This window comes from Primulina tabacum, chromosome 9 (assembly GCF_025594145.1).
Source record: "Primulina tabacum isolate GXHZ01 chromosome 9, ASM2559414v2, whole genome shotgun sequence".
NCBI lineage: Eukaryota > Viridiplantae > Streptophyta > Magnoliopsida > Lamiales > Gesneriaceae > Primulina > Primulina tabacum.
Window position 1 is genome coordinate 37,490,183 of NC_134558.1, and position 22,044 is coordinate 37,512,226.

The 22,044-nt window shown below is 33.5% G+C and overlaps 3 protein-coding genes and 1 long non-coding RNA gene across 8 annotated transcripts; 2 read left to right on the top strand and 2 right to left on the bottom strand.

Moving 5' to 3' along the window:
- Positions 1-963: 963 nt before the first annotated feature.
- Positions 964-4,525, bottom strand: LOC142555812 (cold-responsive protein kinase 1-like). 3 transcript variants are annotated; one of them, XM_075666905.1, is made up of 7 exons: positions 4,266-4,525; positions 3,234-3,332; positions 2,922-3,037; positions 2,615-2,825; positions 2,159-2,396; positions 1,873-2,023; positions 964-1,372 (listed from the first exon to the last, which is right to left on the bottom strand). In XM_075666905.1, the coding sequence occupies exons 1-7, from the start codon at positions 4,345-4,347 to the stop codon at positions 980-982; spliced, it is 1,290 nt and encodes a 429-aa protein (XP_075523020.1). In that variant the 5' UTR covers positions 4,348-4,525; the 3' UTR covers positions 964-979. The 3 variants fall into 3 exon arrangements, with proteins under 3 accessions (XP_075523020.1, XP_075523022.1, XP_075523021.1); XM_075666907.1 differs by having other exon boundaries at positions 4,306-4,523; XM_075666906.1 differs by lacking the exon at positions 4,266-4,525 and adding an exon at positions 3,845-3,882.
- A 1,009-nt stretch (positions 4,526-5,534) lies between these two features.
- On the bottom strand, positions 5,535-7,731 carry LOC142556691 (NAC domain-containing protein 21/22-like). Its single transcript, XM_075668173.1, has 4 exons — positions 7,631-7,731; positions 7,388-7,566; positions 6,727-7,007; positions 5,535-6,094 (listed from the first exon to the last, which is right to left on the bottom strand). The coding sequence occupies exons 1-4, from the start codon at positions 7,669-7,671 to the stop codon at positions 5,717-5,719; spliced, it is 879 nt and encodes a 292-aa protein (XP_075524288.1). The 5' UTR covers positions 7,672-7,731; the 3' UTR covers positions 5,535-5,716.
- Positions 7,732-14,368: 6,637 nt separating this feature from the next.
- On the top strand, positions 14,369-15,588 carry LOC142555813 (uncharacterized). Its single transcript, XR_012822461.1, has 2 exons — positions 14,369-15,057; positions 15,200-15,588. It is a non-coding gene; the product is annotated as an uncharacterized LOC142555813 (long non-coding RNA).
- An 877-nt stretch (positions 15,589-16,465) lies between these two features.
- Positions 16,466-21,771, top strand: LOC142555814 (protein NARROW LEAF 1-like). Of its 3 annotated transcripts, none has more exons than XM_075666909.1 (6): positions 16,466-16,619; positions 18,648-19,166; positions 19,811-19,954; positions 20,083-20,323; positions 20,525-21,025; positions 21,117-21,771. In XM_075666909.1, the coding sequence occupies exons 2-6, from the start codon at positions 18,681-18,683 to the stop codon at positions 21,524-21,526; spliced, it is 1,782 nt and encodes a 593-aa protein (XP_075523024.1). In that variant the 5' UTR covers positions 16,466-16,619; positions 18,648-18,680; the 3' UTR covers positions 21,527-21,771. The 3 variants fall into 3 exon arrangements, with proteins under 3 accessions (XP_075523024.1, XP_075523023.1, XP_075523025.1); XM_075666908.1 differs by having other exon boundaries at positions 16,504-16,665; XM_075666910.1 differs by lacking the exon at positions 16,466-16,619 and adding an exon at positions 18,076-18,259.
- The last annotated feature ends 273 nt before the right edge of the window (positions 21,772-22,044 follow it).

Below are 22,044 nucleotides of genomic sequence, written 5' to 3' on the forward strand. Positions count from 1 at the left end.
CATAATAAATTGTAATGAATATAATATATAGAACAAAATGAACTGAAACAAATTTTTTTAAAAAAAAATTATATATTCAAACACCACGTATAAAGCATAATAACCTAAAAAACAACCAAATTATGGAGTTTATCAATGTATTAATCATAATATACAAAAACGAAGCATACTAAAGACGAATAATTATTAATTTAAAATCATTATGACTAACTCATTAAAACAATATTAAAACAAATGAAATAGTAATATTGATAGTAAAATATAACTCATAATATTTAATTTAACCTCCTAAAGAATTTTTTTACTTTTTATTTTTACAATTCTATATCATGGATAATAAATTCTATATATCGATCTTTCGTAGACTAACATTGATGACTATTAATTTCTTGTTAAATAAGTTGTAAAATAATAAATAAATCAACATATGTAAAGAAATATACATTCAAATAAGATTATATGGTAAATATCAAATAAACTCATATAATAATTATTAAATATAGATTTTAAACTATTGGTATGATTTTTACCATTAAAATTTGAAATATAACAAAAGAAATAAACTTATATATATCTTTTTATGATGCTATAATTTATTACTTAATTAGAAATTGTACTAAAAATATAATTACAAAATTACAATAAAATCATTGGAAAAAAAATATAGAGAGAAAATTAAAAGGATAAAGTATTTAAATGTAGTGTAAAGATGAGTTATTTGATAAAATTAATATATGAGTTACATTCTATTCTTGAAGTGTGTATAGAAGGTTAATTTTGTCATTACACAATTGGAAAACAATGTCCTTCATCTACATTTTTATAGGTAATATAGATAGTTGGGACGAACTCACTCAGAGGTGTTCAAACCTTTGCAGAACCGAGGTACACCAAAGAAGTTCACATGCAATTCAAAACCACATTCACTTTATGTCCCAACAACCATGAAAGCCAATCTGCGTTCAACTTTTCCTAGTCATCAGCTCCTCCCATCAGACAACGTAAGCACGGTGTTCATCTGAGAGGATGGTGCCAAGGTCGAAGTTGTTGTATTCTCTGGATCACCTAAACTAGACGAATTGTAGCTCGAAGAAGCTTTGCTGTTTCCGGGCTTAGACTTGGGTTCACCTCTTACCTTCAGGTCCATTAGATCAGATATTAAGCCAGGCTGTGTTATAGTGAGTCCATCAACATCAGTCTCACCAGTAAGCATTCGGACAACTTTTGACATGGAGGGCCGAAGCTTGGGGGAATCTTGAGTGCAGAGTAAACCGATCTTCAAGAACCTGCAGGCTTGTTCGACGTCAAAATCTCCATCAAGTGATGTGTCCACTAGCACTACAAGCTCCTTTCTCTCGTAAAGTTTCCATGTCTGCGACGAAATTTTGATGGTCATGAAAGTGATAGAGAGAAATACGATCAGGTTTATATGTTCATGTGGTCTATGGAGCCAAGTAGAATTTGAGCCATGAAGGTCGAAAATTAATCATCAAAGATACATCTATCCCCGTTAAAATCTGGAAGAGGGATATAAATACAAGACATATCATTAACATTGAGCTTTTTTGAGTGGTTATCAATACAGGGCCACGAGCCCAGAGACCAAGCCTATAGGGGTAGACTACGAAATTGGAAAATCCCCCAAATTAATTTAATACTGCATTGCTTGTTGTGGAGCCAATGTATGGCATATATGATACACAACCTAAACTGAGCTTAGTAATGTAAAATTGCAACTCAGGGTGATAGGAGGGGATTTATAACTACTAGTAAATATGGGTTATTCCCACATTATAAACACAGAAAACATTTCAAAATAGTTCACGGAGAGCAAAACTTAAGCGAAATAGTGGTCACTAAAGAAGTTCATACCGTCTCAAGAATATACTGTTCTTCTGGAGGTAATCGTGTGTTAGTGTTGCATCTTCCGCTTACTATTTCAATAATCAGAACACCAAAACTGTAAAGATCCGCCTTCCGTGTCAACTGCCCTCTCACAGCATACTCTGGTGCCAAATAACCTCTGCAACAACAAAATTTTGTTCACTCTATTACAGTTTTTTTGGAATATTTATAACAAGAAAAAGGGGGAAAACTGAGAAGAGTATTTGAAGTGATATTTGCAGATGAAACAGTCCAAGAAGATTTTACAACTTACAGAGTTCCCGCGACACGTGTACTGACATGAGTCATGCTGGCAGGGATGAGCTTTGCAAGACCGAAATCTGATATTTTTGGAGTCAAGTCTTTGTCCAGAAGAATGTTGCTTGCTTTTATATCACGGTGGATTATATGTGGTCTCACTCCCTCATGAAGATATGCGAGTCCTCTTGCAACTCCTAAGCAAATTTTAACTCGTGTTTGCCAGCTAAAGTAGATGTTGCTGTGACCTCTGACTGCAGAAAGATTTTACGTATATGAGAGTGTACACCTCGTCAAATCAAGATCGCTTGTTCAACACATGATTATATTATCCGTAAAAAAGCCACCATGGGAAACAAAGATAAAAAGAGTCAATTTTGGACCCCTTATTGCAGATTAAGAATAAAATTAGACTCCATTTGACAAAGTACCATACACTGAACTCAAGAACAAACTATGGCAAGAGGAGTACCAAGAAGTGTTCTTGCCAGGCTGTTATTCTCGAGGTAGTTATAGACAAGAATTCGATGTGTGCCTTCAACACAGCAACCGTAAAGTTTAACCAAATTTTCATGATCTATATCTGAAATCATTTGAATCTCGGTCAAGAACTCTTTGACTCCTTGTCTCGACTCAGCAGATAAAACCTTTATTGCTGCCATTTGCCCATCCCTAAGTTTTCCCTGTTAATCCAAGAGAGTCATATCAGATAATAGCCATCTCAAAACCTTTAATGCTATAATCTTTTATCAGAAATTTAAAACATATACTTCAATGACCTTATAAACGGAGCCGAATCCTCCCTCTCCGATTTTATTCTCTGGATGAAAATCATTGGTAGCAATTCTCAATTCCTTGTACGTATAAAGATTAACATTGGAGACTCCAGCAAGATCTGCACAAAATTACATGTTGTCACAACGATTTAAAATAGATAAGTATACAAATAGAAATGAAAAAAAGTTATGATTGGCTTACAAGTGAAAAAAGGTCACTCTATAGTCCAAAAGGAAAGAGTGGATACGATTTATAAAAAAGAGCTGCCAAACAAATTTTTAAAAGAACTTTCATGTAAAGAAGCTTCATATTACCATCTCCAAACTCAGGATGTCTCGATGTAGAATCCAAGCTTCTACGACGGAGGAAGGGAAGACATGTCATGACTGTAGGATTCACCAGCGGTCCTATCGCTACAGGAACAAATAAATTACTTCAAACTTGACAAACAAAATACTTGACAAACAAAAAAAATGGTTTCGTAAGCACGACTGACAAGAACTGTGTCTATCGGCCCTTGTAACTAAAAACAATCGTAAGAATTAAATTCTTCGATCCCAGGAAACTGGAAAAAATGCAATATATATATAGTGGACTGATACAGCCAATGATAGCAATATATAAAATAGATATAATTCTCTGAATAATGTGAAACGGATACAATTATACAAATCAAGTTTCACATTTTTGTCTTAAAGTCCCCGACAAAGTCAAATATCCACTGAAAATTTTTCGCTTTTCTTGATAAGAATTCAGCGTATCATTGCTAAACTAGAATATAATCCTCCCAAATATGAAGCCATCAACTGCAGAATTGAATCCTGAACCTTACTAAATCTGTAGAAGTTCAATATGAAGATAAACTCACGAAACCCGATGAGGGGAAAAATATTTCTAAGCATCATCAGATTAAATTAATTATTACCGCGTCCATAATTCAATATATGATCAAAGCTCTGACAAATGAAGTTCCTCAAATAATTTTCAGCCTAAACTGTGATCCAATTCAATCAACACAAAAGCTTAAAATGTCACGAAAATAGCAACTTGAGTTTACGAATGACAAAGGATGATCATGCTATAGATATATGCTTCTACCATCCAGACTTTCACCAAGACAAACGGGGGCTGAACCCAGCGGGGAGGGAAGCAATCAGCCATCTCAAAAAACAAAGATAAAAAACTTAAACTTTATTTATAGTTTTTTCCTAAAAAAATACATTAAGTTCATCGATCATACACAAGACCAAGAAAAAACAAAGCCCAGGGATCAAACTACAACTATGCAAACGAAAATTACACAAAACAACCACGAGATACAGAAAATTAAAAGAATCGCAGCTTACCGCAACAGAAAAAATCTTGAGACGGGCAGAGAAGCAGTACCTCCGGCATACAGATAAAACCATTTATAGCGCTGCCAACCATAAATAAAACTGATGATAATTAAAAATTATTATGAAGAAATGGGTTTTAAATCCTGATAACGAAATGTGCGAGGATTTTCAAACAGCCAAGGAACTGTGTGAACTGAGCTTTGACATCTGAAGATGAAAATTCCAAAATTCGAGTCGTTTTCGTTATGACAAATGAAAATATGGAATGGGAATTGATAAGCTAATTTGTCCACTTTTTCAGCAGCTGGGGGAATGCTCGCAGCGTGTTATTTTAATTTCATATAAGACCCTTTAAAATCTGAATTAAGTTGATGTTTTCGCACAAAAAATAAATTATAGATAACGAATATCTTGAACAAATGATTCATTCATGACGTCGATCATTCGGACAAGAAAACGGTTTGGGTACGTCAAATATGGAGAGTCTCGAAAACGAGAAGATTTAGAAAATATGATTATTTTTAACATTAGTCATTGATATCTTTTTTGACATTTAACTTACACGTTTTTTCTTTTTATTATGTTATTGGTCGATTAACAACTTTAGTCCATCAATATGCAGAATTTTAGCAATTGTTATTCTTTTTAACCTTAATGATGACATTTAATCGAATTTATCAGTAATTTTTTATGTTATGTCATCGTTCCAATGAAAAACGACAAAAAATATAAAAAAAATTAAAATTATGAGTTAAAATTGATAAATGAAAGATCACATAAAAAATTAATAATATATAACTTATACGACAAAAAATATAATTTAAAATCATTTGATAATAAGTCAAATCATAAAGTGATGTTGAAAAAATATATTATATTTTAGAGACGGTCTCACGAGTTTTATCTGTGAGACTGGTCAATCCTACCGCTATTCACAATAAAAAGTAATACTCTTATCATAAAAGTAATACTTTTTCATGGATGACCCACATAAGAGATCCATGTCACAAAATACGACCCGTGAGACCATTTCACATAAATTTTTGTCTATATTTTATTGAATTTGAATTTAACTCGACTCTAAACAAAAATTAGTAAAATATTAAAATCATTTGATAATATGCCAATAAAGTGGCGTTGAAAAAAAATTATATTTTATGGAATTTGAATTTAACTTGACTTTAATGAAAAATTAATGGAATAAAACTTGACTCAATTCCATTCGTATCGATAAAATGGTTAAACTTTGGGTAATATCGAAAATTAATATTGCCAGTTAAATTTCATTTTATATGTGAATATTATTAACATTTGTTGCTAGTCAAACTTCATATGATGCAAAATGCTATATATAATACACTGGTTAATTCCAGATGGAATCCAGCTCCGAATGAGGGAGACACCTCTCTGAGAATTCTCGATTTCTAAAACAGGAACTACCCTCAACGCAAGAATCATTATCAAAGCTTCCCATTTTGGTAAAACACAGCTTGAATCACGTTTTCATCACGAGAAGGGTCCGAATTATGGTGACAAATTCCTCCGAGAACAGGGGTCAGTCCCGCAGAGTTTGGCGTGACATTGGTGGGTAATATTTGCTGATTCAGTTGGGTTTGGAGTGGGGATTTGCACGGGTTTGTGTTGAAAAAGGAGAAGCAGGGCTCCTGGTAATAATTTGCTTGGAATGGGTCCAACGTGTTGTTCGGTTCCATCGATGGCGGAAGAAAGATGGGTGAAGAAGAATTGGTATCGAATCCGGATTCTGTGTGTTGTTTGGGCGGTTGCGGCGTGTTCTTCTGGAACACTCTGCATAGAACCCAATCATCTCTTGTGCATTCCTGAAATTTTCCATGCAAACAAACACGATTTAGTAATACAATCTAACAATCACTTAAACAAAAAAAGTGATTTTTGATTTAAAAATGTTGTGTATTTCTTAAACTATTAACTTTTAATTTTTTTAAAAAAATTTAATTGAAATTCAGAAATTAATAGAATTTTGATTTTGATTCTACCGAAGTAATTGGTAAAAAATTAGTATTATAATCAATTATTTATCAAAATACTACTCGTTTCTAATTTTCAATTCTGTTTTCAAAATTACTCATTTCTGATTTTTCATTGCTTCTTCATCATTTATAATTCTAATTACTCATTTAAAAGAAAAATTTGTTGAAAACACTCACTAAAATTAAAACCAAATGATGCCTGTTGCAAATTGATTTTATTTTTATTTTTTTTTTTTTTTGTCAACGGGATTTATTTATTATGATGGTTTGTACTAAGTTTGACACAAATATTCTAAATTTGAGACAATGTATCGAATTTCCAACCTAATTATGACAATTATCTACCCAAACTCAAAAAGAAAAAGTCAAACATACTATATGTTCAAAACCAATTGTGCAATCTGATTTGTTTTTCATTATCACTTAAATTTCACGAATTTGTAAATAGATAGGGTGGATACCTGAACAAAAGAAACTGCCTGCAGGCCGGGCCCAAATTTCCATTCTAGTCGAAACTCATGCATGACCCAGTCAGTTTTTCTCCCCTTGGGAGCCCGGCCCTGATAAAATACAAGACTTTTTCTCATCCCAACAAGAGTTCCCTTATGGGTGACGGGCCGATCTTTGCCTGTGGCCTTCCAGTATCCAGACGACGTGGCCCTATTTGTTCTAAGCCCGGTAGCATACTTCTTGTCCCGTTGGCTGTAAAAATACCATGCCTTCCCTCCCACACACGCAACCTCTAAGTAAGAAATAAAAATAAAGCCAGTGGTGACTTACGGATACTCTACCAAGTTCAATATTCTTCAAATGTTTCATACTTTTTAATTTTCAAAGATTAAAATTGTTCAAATATTCAAATATCCAATTTGATTTTTCAATTATTTGGTATCGAATAATTTTTCAATTATTTTTCAACTTCTAGCTAGAGAGGAGGAGAATCTTTTATTTTGGAATCTGAATCAGTAGTTCCTCGAACTCTCGCACGTTCACAGCATAGGAGCTGGCTGCATGCTTGGATTAATATTCGTCACCTTGAACGCTAACGAAGTCATATGCATACATATCGCGAAAACGAAATATGATTTGAGTGGATATATAGTTGAGTTGTGATATATGTACCGGGAATGTCCCAAGGCTCACAGCTGTTAAGGTCAACTTGAATCAAGAAAGGAGTGTGGCGAGGTGTGCATCCGGCGGCCTGTTTCATGAGGTAATCGCATATCAATTCATGGTCTGTTGGTTGGAATCTAAATCCAGGAGGCAATTCGGCCTCCAGCGCCCTCAAACTGCTCATTTTCCTGCAGAAGACAGATTAATACATCACTTGGAGCTAGGAATGAAAGCAATGTACCGATGCCTGACCTGACACTCCATGGACGGATTGGGTTAATATATATATGCATAAATATACAGAGAGAGAGCCACACAAATAAAGGTGACCTTGGGGGAGAGTTTTCATTTGTAACATCTTTGTATAAAGGCTACTTTATATTATCCTTGATTTCGTCGAGACCCATTACTTCAGTCAAACAACTTTTTTTAAAAAGAAATTCCTCAGAAATTATATTTTATATATATTTGATCATATAATAAAATATTCTTAAAATCTTTATCTAAGATCCGTCTCAATACTGTGAGTTGCAATAAATGAAACCCAGATTTTTTATGGGTAAAGAAATTATAATCAGGTGCACATGCATCGGAGTCGAGAAAAGGACTTTGTACTCTTTTAGTTATCATTTAACTCATTGCTTTTATACGAGGTAATTAACTATTTCCGAGGATAATGGTATTTATTCGACCATCATTAGTCAAAATATTCGTTCAATGATTGTAATTGGTCACATGTTAATCTATTCCATTAGATGAAAAATGATGTGACTTTAATTGTAGTCATTGGATAAATCATTACGTGTGATGGGATAAGTAAATGATTAGTAATTAGAGTGATTAAAAAATGAGAGATATGAATTAATAGTATGGTGAGATAAATAACATGGTGTTTTGTATAATTTTAAAATGATAGATTAATTTTGTAAATTTTATTGTAATGACCAAAATGCCCCAAGTGCTAATTAAATATATATTCTTAAAATAATTGGATATATAATTAAATATTTATAATTATAATTTACATTTATTAAAATAAATTTAAATTATTTATTAGAAATAAATTTGTAAACATGCATTTACTTTAATAATTAAAATAATAATAATATTTTGAATGTTACTGTTAAATAAAGTTTAGTAATAATTACAATATTATTGTTTTTTTAAAATAATTATAAATATTTTTAAAATAATTTGATAGATAATTAAATATTTATAATTATAATTTATATTTATTAAAATTAATTTAAATATATTTATTAGAAATATATTTGTAAATGTGCATTTAATTAATAATTAAAATAGTAATAATATTTTAATATTAATTTTATTGTTATATTTGTTAGAAATATATTTATAGATTGCGTATTTTTAATAAACGACAAAATAATATTTGATATGATATAAAATGATGAGTGTTGACATGAAATAAGAAATAAGAGGATAAAAATATAATTTGATGAGTGTTGATAGCCTATCTCACTTGTTTTATTAGATTAATAATCAAATAATTATCCATAAAATTGGGTGTCAAAGTGATTTTTAAATTATCTTAAAATTTTAACCAAACATTAGATAAATGTTTAATTATTTATCTAACCTTGTTTAATCCACCCAACCAAACACACCCCAAGAAGTATATCCCAAGAGTAGGATCGAACTAAATATATGATTAATTACTCTGTAAATGATTTAGTTCATAAGATAGTATGAATCAGTCATCTTGTTCACACAGATAATACAAATTCTGTAAATATTAATTTATTATTATGAGATTGAAATCTTCAGCTTCAAATTCGTCCATCCTGTGAAGACCATGAAATTTCCAGCTAACGGCTAGAGTTGTGAGCGGCTCATTATGTACCGTCAAGAGATGATAGCGGCTCGACTTGCATCAGAGAGAAATCTTTCACCGGCGAGACATCTTGCAGTCAACATCCAGCAGCTCGATGCGGGACAGCTCGATTCAGTCTGTTGACCAGCTCGATTTCAGATGGTATCGTTTGGATCTAAGGCTAATTATGGAGTGGATTTACAGCCTTGTAACGGTGGATTCAATGTTTTTTTTACCATAAAGATTGTCACCATACTTAGCTCATCTGGTTAATAATAACCGTTAACACCATGTAATATGTAATCATGAGTTTCAGTGCTATATATAAGTTATATGTATGATTTTTATATGATGATACCGTACTTGGTAATCTTTGAAAGATTTGTTCTTTGTACTGTTTGATTAAGCATCTTGCATATTATTAAAGATTATATAAGTTGTGTTATTTAGTGTTCCATTTACTGAGTATTTCACAAAATACCCATTCATTATATCCCCAGCCGGATTTGGGCAAGGAACGAGTTGGAGGCAAGGAACAAGTACACTTCGTGATGCAATACCACATTTGATAGAAAAGAACACTGTTGTTTCAATTATTTTGATCACTACGAGTTTTGTTATTTTTGTAATTGTGTGATTGTGAAACAACGTCGAATGTCTTTTGACCCTGGTTATGTGGCGTGACACATCCAAATGAAACTTTAAGAAAACATAATAAACTCATTTAAGAATGTTTGAAAATCATTTCATAATTATATTGCAGCAAAACATATCACAATTTGAATATTTTTCATACAAAGTTATAAAATTAACCAATTAATAAATAAACTTGACATTCGTGCATTTTAAACTTGGGTTGCGCTGAGATTATGATTAGGTTAGGATTTTCATTGCATGGAACAGAATAAAGGCAAGAAATTAAATCAGTGGAAATTGGGATAAGAATTAAGCCACTTTCATGCACTACTGAAAACGAAACAAATTTGGCATTTATGCTAAAGCTCACACATTCAAAAGTTTTTATGCTTCCAAGTAGTATTTTTTTCAGCAAGAAACATTGCGAGTAATTATATTTTATGTATCCGGTGTATAATGTTTATGAAAAACAAATTCGGTTAGATATTTAAAATTTTTTCGAAGTTAAAGCTAATAGGAATATAGGCCCAAAATTAATATTGAGACATATATGTGCATGTTGCTTGATTTTTTTTTTAAAAAAGTTGGGTGATTATATTTGATATAGTCGAGTCTCGAATCTGATATCTCGTCTCAAACTGGTGTCTTAGTGATATAAGTAATTGACACTGTTGGTTGATTTTACATACCATGTGCCGATGTAAACGAACAAATTAAGTCGAGCAGAACATTATGAGGATCAAGCTCGGTTCGTTTACTGTTTATATATATTCTAGCTTAATTCAAACTTTCATCATAATATTCGAGCTCCACTCTTTTTGAAATTACTAAATTCACAAATGTACGAGCTCGGTTCATTAAAATCTCTTTTATCACTCGAGCTCGTTAAGCATACTATAGAGCTCGAGCTCGAGTTCGTTAAAGATAGAATCGAGCAAATCCATAAATATGTAGACGATCCACATAGACGGGCATATTCACGAATATGTAGATGAGCCAAGCTCGAACCAAATAAACGAGCCGAAGTCGAGTTTAAGCTCGTGAGTCACATATATAAATGAACCGAGATCCGGCTCTAGCTCGCGAACATGCTCGCAAATCTATAAACGAACATGCTCGCAAGACTACGAGCCGAATATCCTTAAGCTCGAAATTGAACGATCTCAACTTAGTTTTTTTACTGAGTCGAACTCCAAAAAACTCACGAATATCTTGTTTTTTTTTAATATCCCTAACTAGCGCAATAAAATTACAAAGAATTATACTTTAGACTTATATATGTGTTCACGATTTTCGGATAATTATGTTACATATATGGATTGTATCCGAGTTGGATTAAAGGTGAGATGCCCATAAGCTGGTGAAAGCGGTGATTGTGCGCCAGTGTCCATGTGCTTTGAATTGTGGAACCATCGGCCTTTTCATTGATGTCAACTTTTCATGTTTATCTTGTTTTAAACTGTCTTTTTCCCTAAAAAGAAATAATATATTGAAATGTGTAAAAATCTCAATCAACCCCACATGGAAAATTCCCCTAAAATAATTGAAACAATTAATCCAAAACGACAAAATTTCTTCCGAAAAACAACCAAGTACTACACCTCCAATAATGAAGACATTTTTCTATATAAAGACAATCATGTAAAACAAACCGGGTGAACAATAATTCTGATCTATTCCATTTATCGGATAATTTGGTTATGACTTCGGAAACCATCCGATTGGGTCATTTTGATTTTTGAATAAAAATTAACGTTTTCGTGATGTTTCGTGGATCCGAACTCACATATCTCAGTATATTATAGCAAACGGTGATTTTTTTTTTCACTTAAAATAATTTATGTTTTATTTTGTATTTTTACAAGAACCAGTTTGTGGTACATATTACATAATTTTTTTTATATTAAATTACTTCTATTACCATGCACTAAGGTCTAAAAATTGAATGGAATCAATATACTTTGGAGAATTGAAATGTCTATGAGCCAAAAATAGAAAGTCCCTGTCATACTCAAAACTTAATAAGAAAGCAAGTAGGAGTAGCCTTATCTGCGCCTTAAAAATATCGGTTAATGCTAATCCCAATCTCTTTAATTTTTTCGAAATATAATTTCACATTTAATTTTTTTTAAATAAAGATAAAAGTTTCATTTCAAAATACCAAAGAGACACGTACCATGTAATTTTTTAAAAAACTTTTTTTTCCCTTACATTTCACGTTGATTTTCAACAGAGACACTTTCTGAAATTTTAAATTTGAAAAATATTTGATATTTGTCATTTCAAAATAGAAAGTGTGCCATTGCAATAATGCTCGAATAAGCAGGCAGCCATATTCTCTCCTTGAAAAGCTCACTCAAAACCAATCAATACTACACCACACAAAAACAAAGCGAAAGAAAAAGAAAGCTTTTCAATGAAAACGATCAAAATCACTTGCATGCATCTAAAAGAAATAAATTTGTTGGGTGTAATAATTGTCCCTGCTTGGTAGAACGATCGAACAGTGGTGCTTGAGCTGTTGTGCGGTTTAAAAGATTTGAGTTGCACCATTACTACTAACTATAGGTTTTGGTAAAGCGAGAAGCGCTCGATCCTACAAAATTAATCGAAACTCTCTTTGAAGCTTTTTTCTAAAGCAAGCATGAGAATTTCATAAGGAAAAAATATTTAAAATCTCATGTTATTTGATTACCAAGCTTTATGTCCATAGAATATTAGGGAGATGTATTGTGTCGGATATTGTACAAACTAAAAAGAAGAACGTTAGAATCTATGAGATTTGGTAAAATTATATCTAAATTCGCACATAATTCACCGCTTCACTTATTTTTAAAAAGATAATACAAATTTGGGTAAATTTATAAATTAATTATCCCAGAATTTGAGAATGAAAAATGTAAATATCGTCCATCTAAGCAATCTCACAGTTAATTAGCAACAATAATGTACTAAAGTGTTTGGAAGAGATTCTACTTAATTTTTTGAAATGAGTTTTTAGAGCTTACGAAGAAGTGAGTGACAAGTTGAAATAATGGACGATGTTTAAAAATAAAAGTTCAAAGCTGATATAAGTTAAAGTTTAAGTGTTTGAAGAAAATTTGATTATGAACTTAATTTTTAGTAAAATGAAATTATGAAGAAGTGAATGAGAAGTAATTAAAAGTAATGAATGCTTAAAAATATAAGTCCAAAGCTGATACAAATTAAAGTTGAAGTGTTCGAAGAAAAATTGATCACAAACTTATTATTTAGTAAAATGAGATTATAAAAAAGTGAATGAAAAACAAAAGTAAATAATGTTTAAAAATAAAAGTTCAAAACTTATATAAGTTAAAGTTTAAATGTTTGAAGAAAAATTGATTACAAACATTAATTTTTAGTAAAATACAACATCATTGACTTATTTAACATCTACATGTTTCATTATCTATATTTGGGTACATGCACTATCAACAATATATTTATATAATTATTATTATAGTTTGAATATATCACAAAATATTTATCTTGTTATAATAAGAATGCTTGAAAATTTACATAATAGATAAACTAAGAAAAACAAATGAAAATTTTGTACAATTGCACAAAACATGTAAAATAAAATAAATGCTTGTAATAAATATGATTTGAATTTTATGAATTTCATTCGAAACTCTTAAAAACTCATGTATAAATAAAATTTTACATTAAAACAATCTTCAAAAATATTTATTAAAATTGAGGGTAATTGTGAAATATCACAAGTTTTTTGAAAAAAAAAAAGTCAAATCATTAACAAAATAGAATAAACAAAAAATATATTTCAGTCTTACTTATAACTAAAAATTATAGAAGTCGAAACATAAACAAATATTAACTCCAAATCACTTTCACCCAACTAGAATCCAAAAAATGCTTCGTGCAAGTTCTTCCAAACACTCATTTTAACTCCATCCGTAGATGACAATGATCGGTTGAAACAAATATTATGCATAACAAACTAAACTCAACGTTATGAGAGCTGTAATTTCAGATCACTGGTTGAACATTTAAACCCTCGATGATAAAATAGTTGCCCTTGAGTATTACAAGCGTCAACAAAAGCCACTTTGATTGATTCTTTTGAAGAACATTTATTCACAATCAGCGAGCGACAACCCAACATATTTATTATAAATATATCATTAATCTATGTATACTAATATAAGTGTTCTAGATGTTGGCCGGTCGTTTATCTCTTAGAAAGACGATGTCTTTAGATGATGACAAAAAAACCACTCATCTAGACAGATGGCCAGTTAATGTAATATATAATTTGTTTTTTATTTTTATTTTTTTTAAGAAAAGATTTGTTCGACATATTTTTAAATCAATTTAGTATAAATATGTTATTAATTTTGAGTCTGAATATGATGTCATTTTTGGCCGACGAGATTAATCCTTCAATAATAATGAGTAAAAGCCACTCCGAGGAGAACAATTTCTTCAACTCGCCATATTCCAACTGACGATTATCTGTCTTTTGCCTATCGGGGCAACGGTATGCCATTCAAAATGGTTGACCCATTAAGGAATTAGATGTAGCCCATTTAGTGATTTTGTGAATAGCCCAGCCCGTAATAACTCGTTTGGTTTCTATAAATGGCGTAAACCCAGTTAGGGTTTTTAACGAACTACTTGATCTTATCCGAGCAGGAGGCGGAGGGAGGTGGCCAACTGTAATTATCAGTTGCGGCGATTTTGAAGATTAAAATGCCGCTCGCCGCCGTCGGGTAATTGACGGAGGTTTGAGGAGGCTCCAATTTTCGGAATTCGCTCAATTGGTCATTTTCTCGTTGCCGTTTCCCTCTGCTTCTACTGCGATGAAGACTGCCTGCAACCGGAGCCGACCACCTTTTGTGGCGGCGATGATGTATGCGCGGGCTTTTAATGTAAAAAAATTATTGCTCTGTGTTTTTTCTTTTTATTTTTCCTTGTCGTGGTTGTTTTGCTGATATTATCATATCCGTAGTATTATATATACGAATGGTTTGTCTTTGCTTATATCAGTTATGCTGTCTTGTATGTGTTTTGCTAACTTCTGGATTGATTTACCATGTGATCATTTGCAAAAGATACTGAAATGATGATTTTATTCGTGTATATGAACAATAAGAAGTTGTGCTTCAATCCAATTTGATTTGGAGCGATAAATCTGATCTCCAAAGATTTTAGAATGACACACTAGGTATTATTCAAAATCCTTTCTTCACAATAGCTATTGAAATTGCATAACTTAAATACTTAGTTGATTATGTATGCTACTTAACATATAAGTTTTATGTCGATAACCTTGAGCATTGAGGCCCATTTGGTGATGGTTATTCCAGGGCCGAAGATACATACCAGCTTCATGAAGGGAGCTGAGAAGACACGAGCGGCAATGGATTCGACCCAGCTGATATCCAGATTAACTTGGACCTGATATGGCGACACAAGTTGGGGTTGTAGATGGGAAAAGAGAGACTGGTTGATGTATATGTCGTTTGATTTCTTGTAATCTTGAGCATTACTCGAGTTTTGTATATTTTGGGTGTCTTCGGGGCTCCATTTTCCCTTACATGTATGTAAGTACAATTTGTGCGCAATTTACTTTTGCCATTCCCCACTAAATTGTTCCGAGTGTCCTCCCACCACCATCCCCACTTGGTGTTGTCGGCTTTGGGCTTGTCGCTTGTACCGCCTTACCTTTGATATGATATTATTCCAAATTAATTCATTTATTGAATATGAATTTATATTCCTAGCAACCTTGGAATGCATTGTTTTTCATCTCAATGAATCACGACAATGTTTTCTTACCCACGGCAATTTGTACACAAAAGAGCTCTTATTTTGAGAAGTAATAGACAATAAACACAGGCCCAATTGGTATTTATAACATATTGGTAATATTATTACTTTTAGGCCGCGTTTGGCAGGGTTGATAAGGTGGGTTTAGAAATTTTTAACCCACTTTATCTCATGTTTGGTACGATTGTTATTTAACCAAGTCAATTCCTCCTATGAATGATTATGTTATATTAACTGAGATAAAATAATCAGTCCTCACCCCTTAAGATTATTTATCATACTCTTAATCCATTATATTTTTTCAATTTTACGATTTTCCTAAAACCAAACTCACCACCACTTCCCTCCACCGATCGTCCACCGACCACCCCCTCCCACTGCCGGCCGCCGCAGCCGCCGACCACCCCCTCCTCCTGCCGACCGCCAGCTGCCACCCCCGGGCCGCCTCCGGCCAGCAATCATTCATCAAAATATTATTATTTATCACATTCTTAATAATCATACCGAAACATAATATTATTTTATCATTATATATTTCAATCATTTTTTCTTTCACTTAATTATTTCATAATTTTATCCTCCAACAAAACATAACCTGACTTTTAGTTCAAACATCAGTGAAACTTTATACGAGGCATTGGATTAATATGTAATAATAATATAGATATGGATAATAATTTAATTTGAACTACATTACATCGATGAATTTGTGAATAAAAAATTTAAAAATAACATAAATGAGAACTTTATTGCTTGAACAAGAGCATCGTAGAGAATTGGAGGAAAAGAACAGGACGCAACTCCTCCTCCTCGAACCACCTACCCCACCACCACCACCACCACCACACGCACTAAAAGCTCCCAAAATCAGGCCCGTTATTGAATTCTACGTACAGGGAAGCTCATATCTGATGGGGTTTAGGATTCAGAAGCTGGATTTCCACATGTGCTTGTGTGGTTAGTGAGTTTTTACAACATCCAATTTTCATTCTTTTTCCCCTCAGTGAGTAATCGTCTTTCTTCTGCAGCTATTTCTGTTTACCGTCTGATTTATCTTAACTATGATTATGGGTTTGTCAAAAAGATTTGTTTTTTATCAGTGGGTTGTGTTTTAGTCTTTCATATCCAATTGGATCAGTGGGCAGCAACAGCCAGGGCCGTGTCTATTAAGAGGCAAATGAGTCCAGTGACTCAGACGCATCTCTTTTTTGGGGCCCAAAAATTTAAAAAAAAATTATTATATATAATACCAGTTACTAGATAGCGCAAAACCAAGTATTTATTAAATGGAATTTGTTTAGCCTGTTATCGATTTATTTTCCAATATTCATCTGCGGACAAGCCTTAATCGACTCCAGTCGTTGCGTCGTCTCTAGGTTTGATTGAAAGACCCGTGAGGAGGTGTAAGTCTATTTTCTTGTATTTGCTTTGTTCGGGCTTTTAATTTTTTATTGTAGTTTTTTACTTTCTTCGGGGCTTTATGTGGTGTCTATAATCTATGGTTTTTGACTGAAATTTTGGTGGATGTAATGCTTATCCGGCTTTCAAATGTTCATATTGCTTATAAAATCTTGTTGACTGTCCCGGTCACAGTAGCAAGTGCAGAGCGAAGTTTCTCAAAGATAAAGCTCATCAAAACTTTTCTCCGATCAACCATGTCACAAGAAAGATTGAATGAATTGGCTATGTTATCGATTGAGAAAGAAATTACTGAACAACTTGATTATACAGACTTGATAAGTATTTTAAGCTTTAAAACTGTTAGGCGGGTTGTTTTTTAGTGATCATTTTGGACATAGTTGATATTTTTATTCTTTTAATTTTTTATATTGTCTTTGACGTATTGATTTAATTTGAAAAATTACTATGAAACTAAAAAAAAATATGAACACACATTATGATTCAGAGACCTCTTTTTAAAAGTTAGACTCAGGCCCAAATATTGTTAGGATCGGCCCTGGCAACAGCAGTAGCTATAGTCAAGAGAGAAGCTTCTTTGTCTTACTGTTTGTTTCTTGTTGAAATCTTAATCTGTGTTTCCGGCGTCTTTGCTATTGTTGTGCCGTCTCACAGTTATTATTTTTTGGTCGATACGAAAAAAACTAGAGAACGAAGTACTCTGAAACTATATGTTTCAGTGGACTATTGCTACTGATTGTTATGTTGATTTCAGTGGTCACTGAAAAGGTTCGAAAATGAAACTTTTGGCTGCCTTCAGATGTGATTTACGAAAAAGCTTTGTTATTTGATGAAGGGGAATGACTTGATTGCCTCCAGCTTCATTTCTCAATGTATTCCATAGTTTGATGTTTACTTGTTTCAAGTTTTCAAGATTTTGATCTGCCTCTTTTATCTTATACAAACTTCGCGTTTTTTTATTTCTTTTCAAAATTTGATGTTGATACTTTGTTAGATGCAGTCTAACGCCGCTGGATATCAAATGTTGTAGCATCAATACACGATATTAGCAGAACAAATTTAATTTAAGTTTCAATGAGGTCTTCAAGGTCTTCAAAAAAATTTCATTTAAAGGAAGCTCAGGTTTTCCTGTTTGCAAATATTCTAGCGGTTAGCTGCTTCTGCAGTTACCAAACAAGGTATAGTGTTCTTACATTTCAAATTCAAATATCTTTGCACATAAGAATGTATAAGCTCCCAGAAAGCAGATCTCTTTTTATTTACTGTACCTCGCAGAACTCAATGCGGTCTGCACAAATTGAAGCAAAGGCACCAGAAATTATTTTCCCCTTGCATTCTTTACTGGAATGTATACCCTGGTTCACATTTGGGAATTTACGATTTTAACCTAGAAAACGCATCTCGTTGTTCCACTACCTCTATTGTTAGAAAGTATATCTTCATGTATTTTGCTCGTCTATATTCAGCCCATAATGACCAAGAAAATTGACTCCATAAAGTTTTATAGGGTGAGTTTACTGTAACACAAGTGTTTTGGAACAGCCTTTTAATATTCACTCCTTGCAGGAAGTTGATGCTTTCACTGCAGTAAATCAAGAGATGGAACATTCAAGGCCGATTTCAAGAGCCCATTGCTCAGGCTCAACACCATCAGATGAATCATCTTTGGATCTTGAGAAATACTGTTGCAATCATTCTTACCAGCCTTCATTTAGTCCACCGCTTCAACCCCATGCATCAGCTGGGCAGCACTGTGAGAGTAGCGCTGCATACTTTTCATGGCCCTGTCGAATAAAAGATGATGCTGAAGAAAGGTCAAATTACTTTGCTAACCTACAGAAAGGGGTTTTGCCTGAAACTCTGGGCCATTTGCCAGAAGGTCAACGAGCAAATACCTTGCTTGAGCTCATGACCATAAGAGCATTTCACAGCAAAATCTTGCGTTGTTACAGTCTTGGCACGGCAATTGGTTTTCGGATTAGACGTGGTGTTTTGACGGATATACCTGCCATACTGGTATTTGTGTCACGGAAAGTTCACAAGCAATGGCTTACTCCAATACAGTGCTTACCAACAGCTTTGGAGGTAATAACAAAGATGACAAGACTTCAGTCATCTCCCCTTCACCTCTTCTGTCGAAGTTTTTGAATGCATTTTATATAACACACATGAAGATCAGAACTGAATTTTTTATGAAATATTGCTAATTATCGGTAATTTTTAATTCAAAATTTCTGTTCCTACTCTCCTTTCTTTTGGTGCATGTATCTGTATTATATAATAAGGGAGAGAAAATCACTCATCATTTTTTGTCTCCTTGTTATGGCTTTATTATTTGCTCAAAATATCCTCGCTATATGCATTAGTTAATCAATTGATTTGTCTTAACTTTTTGAGCTATTTGGTGTGTGTGTGTTTGTGTGTGTGTTTGATGTGCGTGTGCGTCTGTATATGTGATTATGTGTGCGTGAGTTGCGTAATGCACATTACTTTAAAAATAATATAATATATATATATTTTTTAATATTTAAATATACCAGTGCTCTATCATATACTTGATTTAGTCATACTTAATGGGCATTATGATCAGCATTCATAAAGCAGCAAGTGTCGTCTTCAAACCTCCATTTATTATTAAGGAGGTATAGAAACTTGCTGAATGTGCTGTGCTTCTCCGTCCGGCTCTTCACTGTTCTGCGTTGATGCTGAAATTACGTTTACACCTTCAGGGACCAGGAGGTGTGTGGTGTGATGTTGATGTGGTTGAGTTTTCATATTTTGGTGCACCGGAGCCCACACCCAAGGAACAATTGTACACTGAGATTGTTGATGACCTGCGTGGAAGTGATCCATGCATTGGATCAGGTTCTCAGGTAACTTGGAAACAACGTACTGTTCTGAGTCTTTTTGGAAGTAACCATTTCTTGGAACATGTATATTTCTTCATTTTTAGCCATTTACTTGCCACTTACAGCATCTCCACTTTTTCTATAAATGGCAGGTTGCAAATCAGGAAACTTATGGTACCTTGGGTGCTATTGTGAGGAGCCAAACAGGGAATCGACAAGTTGGTTTTCTCACAAATCGTCATGTTGCAGTTGATTTAGACTACCCAAATCAAAAGATGTTTCATCCTTTACCGCCAACACTTGGACCTGGTGTTTATCTTGGTGCAGTTGAAAGAGCAACTTCATTCATTAGGGATGACCTCTGGTTTGGGATATTTGCTGGCATAAATCCAGGTTAGTTGTATGAACTCAATTTCTTATCGGTCAAAAGAAACAAAATATCGATAGCAGAGTAATGTCGGTGTAGTAAGTATCAAATGTAAGGAAATGGGAGCGTCTATCTTTTGCTCTCTTCTTAGATGTTTACATTCCCAATTTTCTAAGTACTGGATAGACGGAGCGGCACAATTTCATAATACTTGATTGTACTTGCAGAGACATTTGTGAGAGCAGACGGAGCATTCATACCATTCGCTGATGATTTTGACATGGCCGCCGTAACTACATCTGTGAAAGGGATAGGAGAAATTGGAAATGTGAAAACCATAGACTTACAATCTTCAATTGACAGTCTTGTTGGGAAGCATGTTATGAAGGTTGGAAGAAGTTCTGGTTTAACCACTGGCACTGTATTGGCATATGCTCTCGAGTACAATGACGAAAAAGGGATATGCTTTTTGACTGATTTTCTTGTCGTTGGTGAGAACCAACAAACATTTGACCTCGAAGGGGACAGTGGAAGTCTAATCATATTAAAAGGTGAAAATGGCGAGAAATCGAGGCCTATCGGGATTATATGGGGTGGAACCGCCAACAGGGGAAGGCTTAAACTAAAGGTTGGCCAGCCTCCGGAGAACTGGACTAGCGGTGTTGATCTTGGGCGCCTGCTCAATTTCCTCGAACTTGATCTGATCACTTCTGACGAATCTCTACGAGGTTGGTCTACTTTATATCTTCCACATGTTCTCACGTTTATGCTTCATTCGAAATGACATTTTGATCTTTTATACATGCGGAATCACTATAGTTGCTGTTCAAGAACAAAGAGCGGCTTCCATGGTTGGATCCAACGCTGGGGACTCGTCGCCTCCAGATATAATTCTTCCAAAAGACAAATCCAAGCCATTGGGTTTGAACATCCCGTTGGAAATTGGTGCAGCCGGACCAGATATAAATTCATCACCAGTGGATGGTGCGTTTGATTTGGAAGAAGGTCTCAACGCAGGTCCAAGTTTTGAGCATCAGTTCATACCCAGCTTTAATGGTGATCCCATAATGCATCAAAACGATCAACAACACAGGGATATGATACCTGAAAATCTCTCTGAATTGAAGAATGCTTCAGATGAAGACATAAGCTTTTCTTTGCAGCTGGGCGAGAAGGAGCCCAAGAGAAGGAAATCCGAGCATGTTCGGAGGATCGACGAACCAAAATGATCCCAAACTTGTGGCGTTTTACTCCCTTTCGTCCGTTCCGAGTGTCCAGTTTCCTGGGATGTGAGTTCCCGCAGGTTTTCCATGTAATATGCAACATAGCATCACAAGAAGAGCAAAGACATAATTAAGGTGGTTGCAATTTTCATTTATGCACGTGAGATATTACACTCACCACTTGTCTGCTTTCGTTTCTTCAAATTGTGATTTGAAATTCTTATTATAAATATTCTCTTGATTTATTCGAATTTCTTTTAATAATAGAAACAAAGAAGTGAGCTGATAATTGATAAAAATAGTTATAAATTATATGAAATAAATTGATAATAATACTAGTAGTTATATTGTCAAAAAATTTAGAATTAGTAAAAAATTGATAAAATTGAAAATAACAAATAATAAATAATATTTTCAGAACCAGGGATGGCACCGATTTAATTAGAAAATTCAGTGTGATTAATTTATAATTCTGATTTTTCATTAAAAAAAAACAATTTAAATCGATTTATTCGATTTCAATA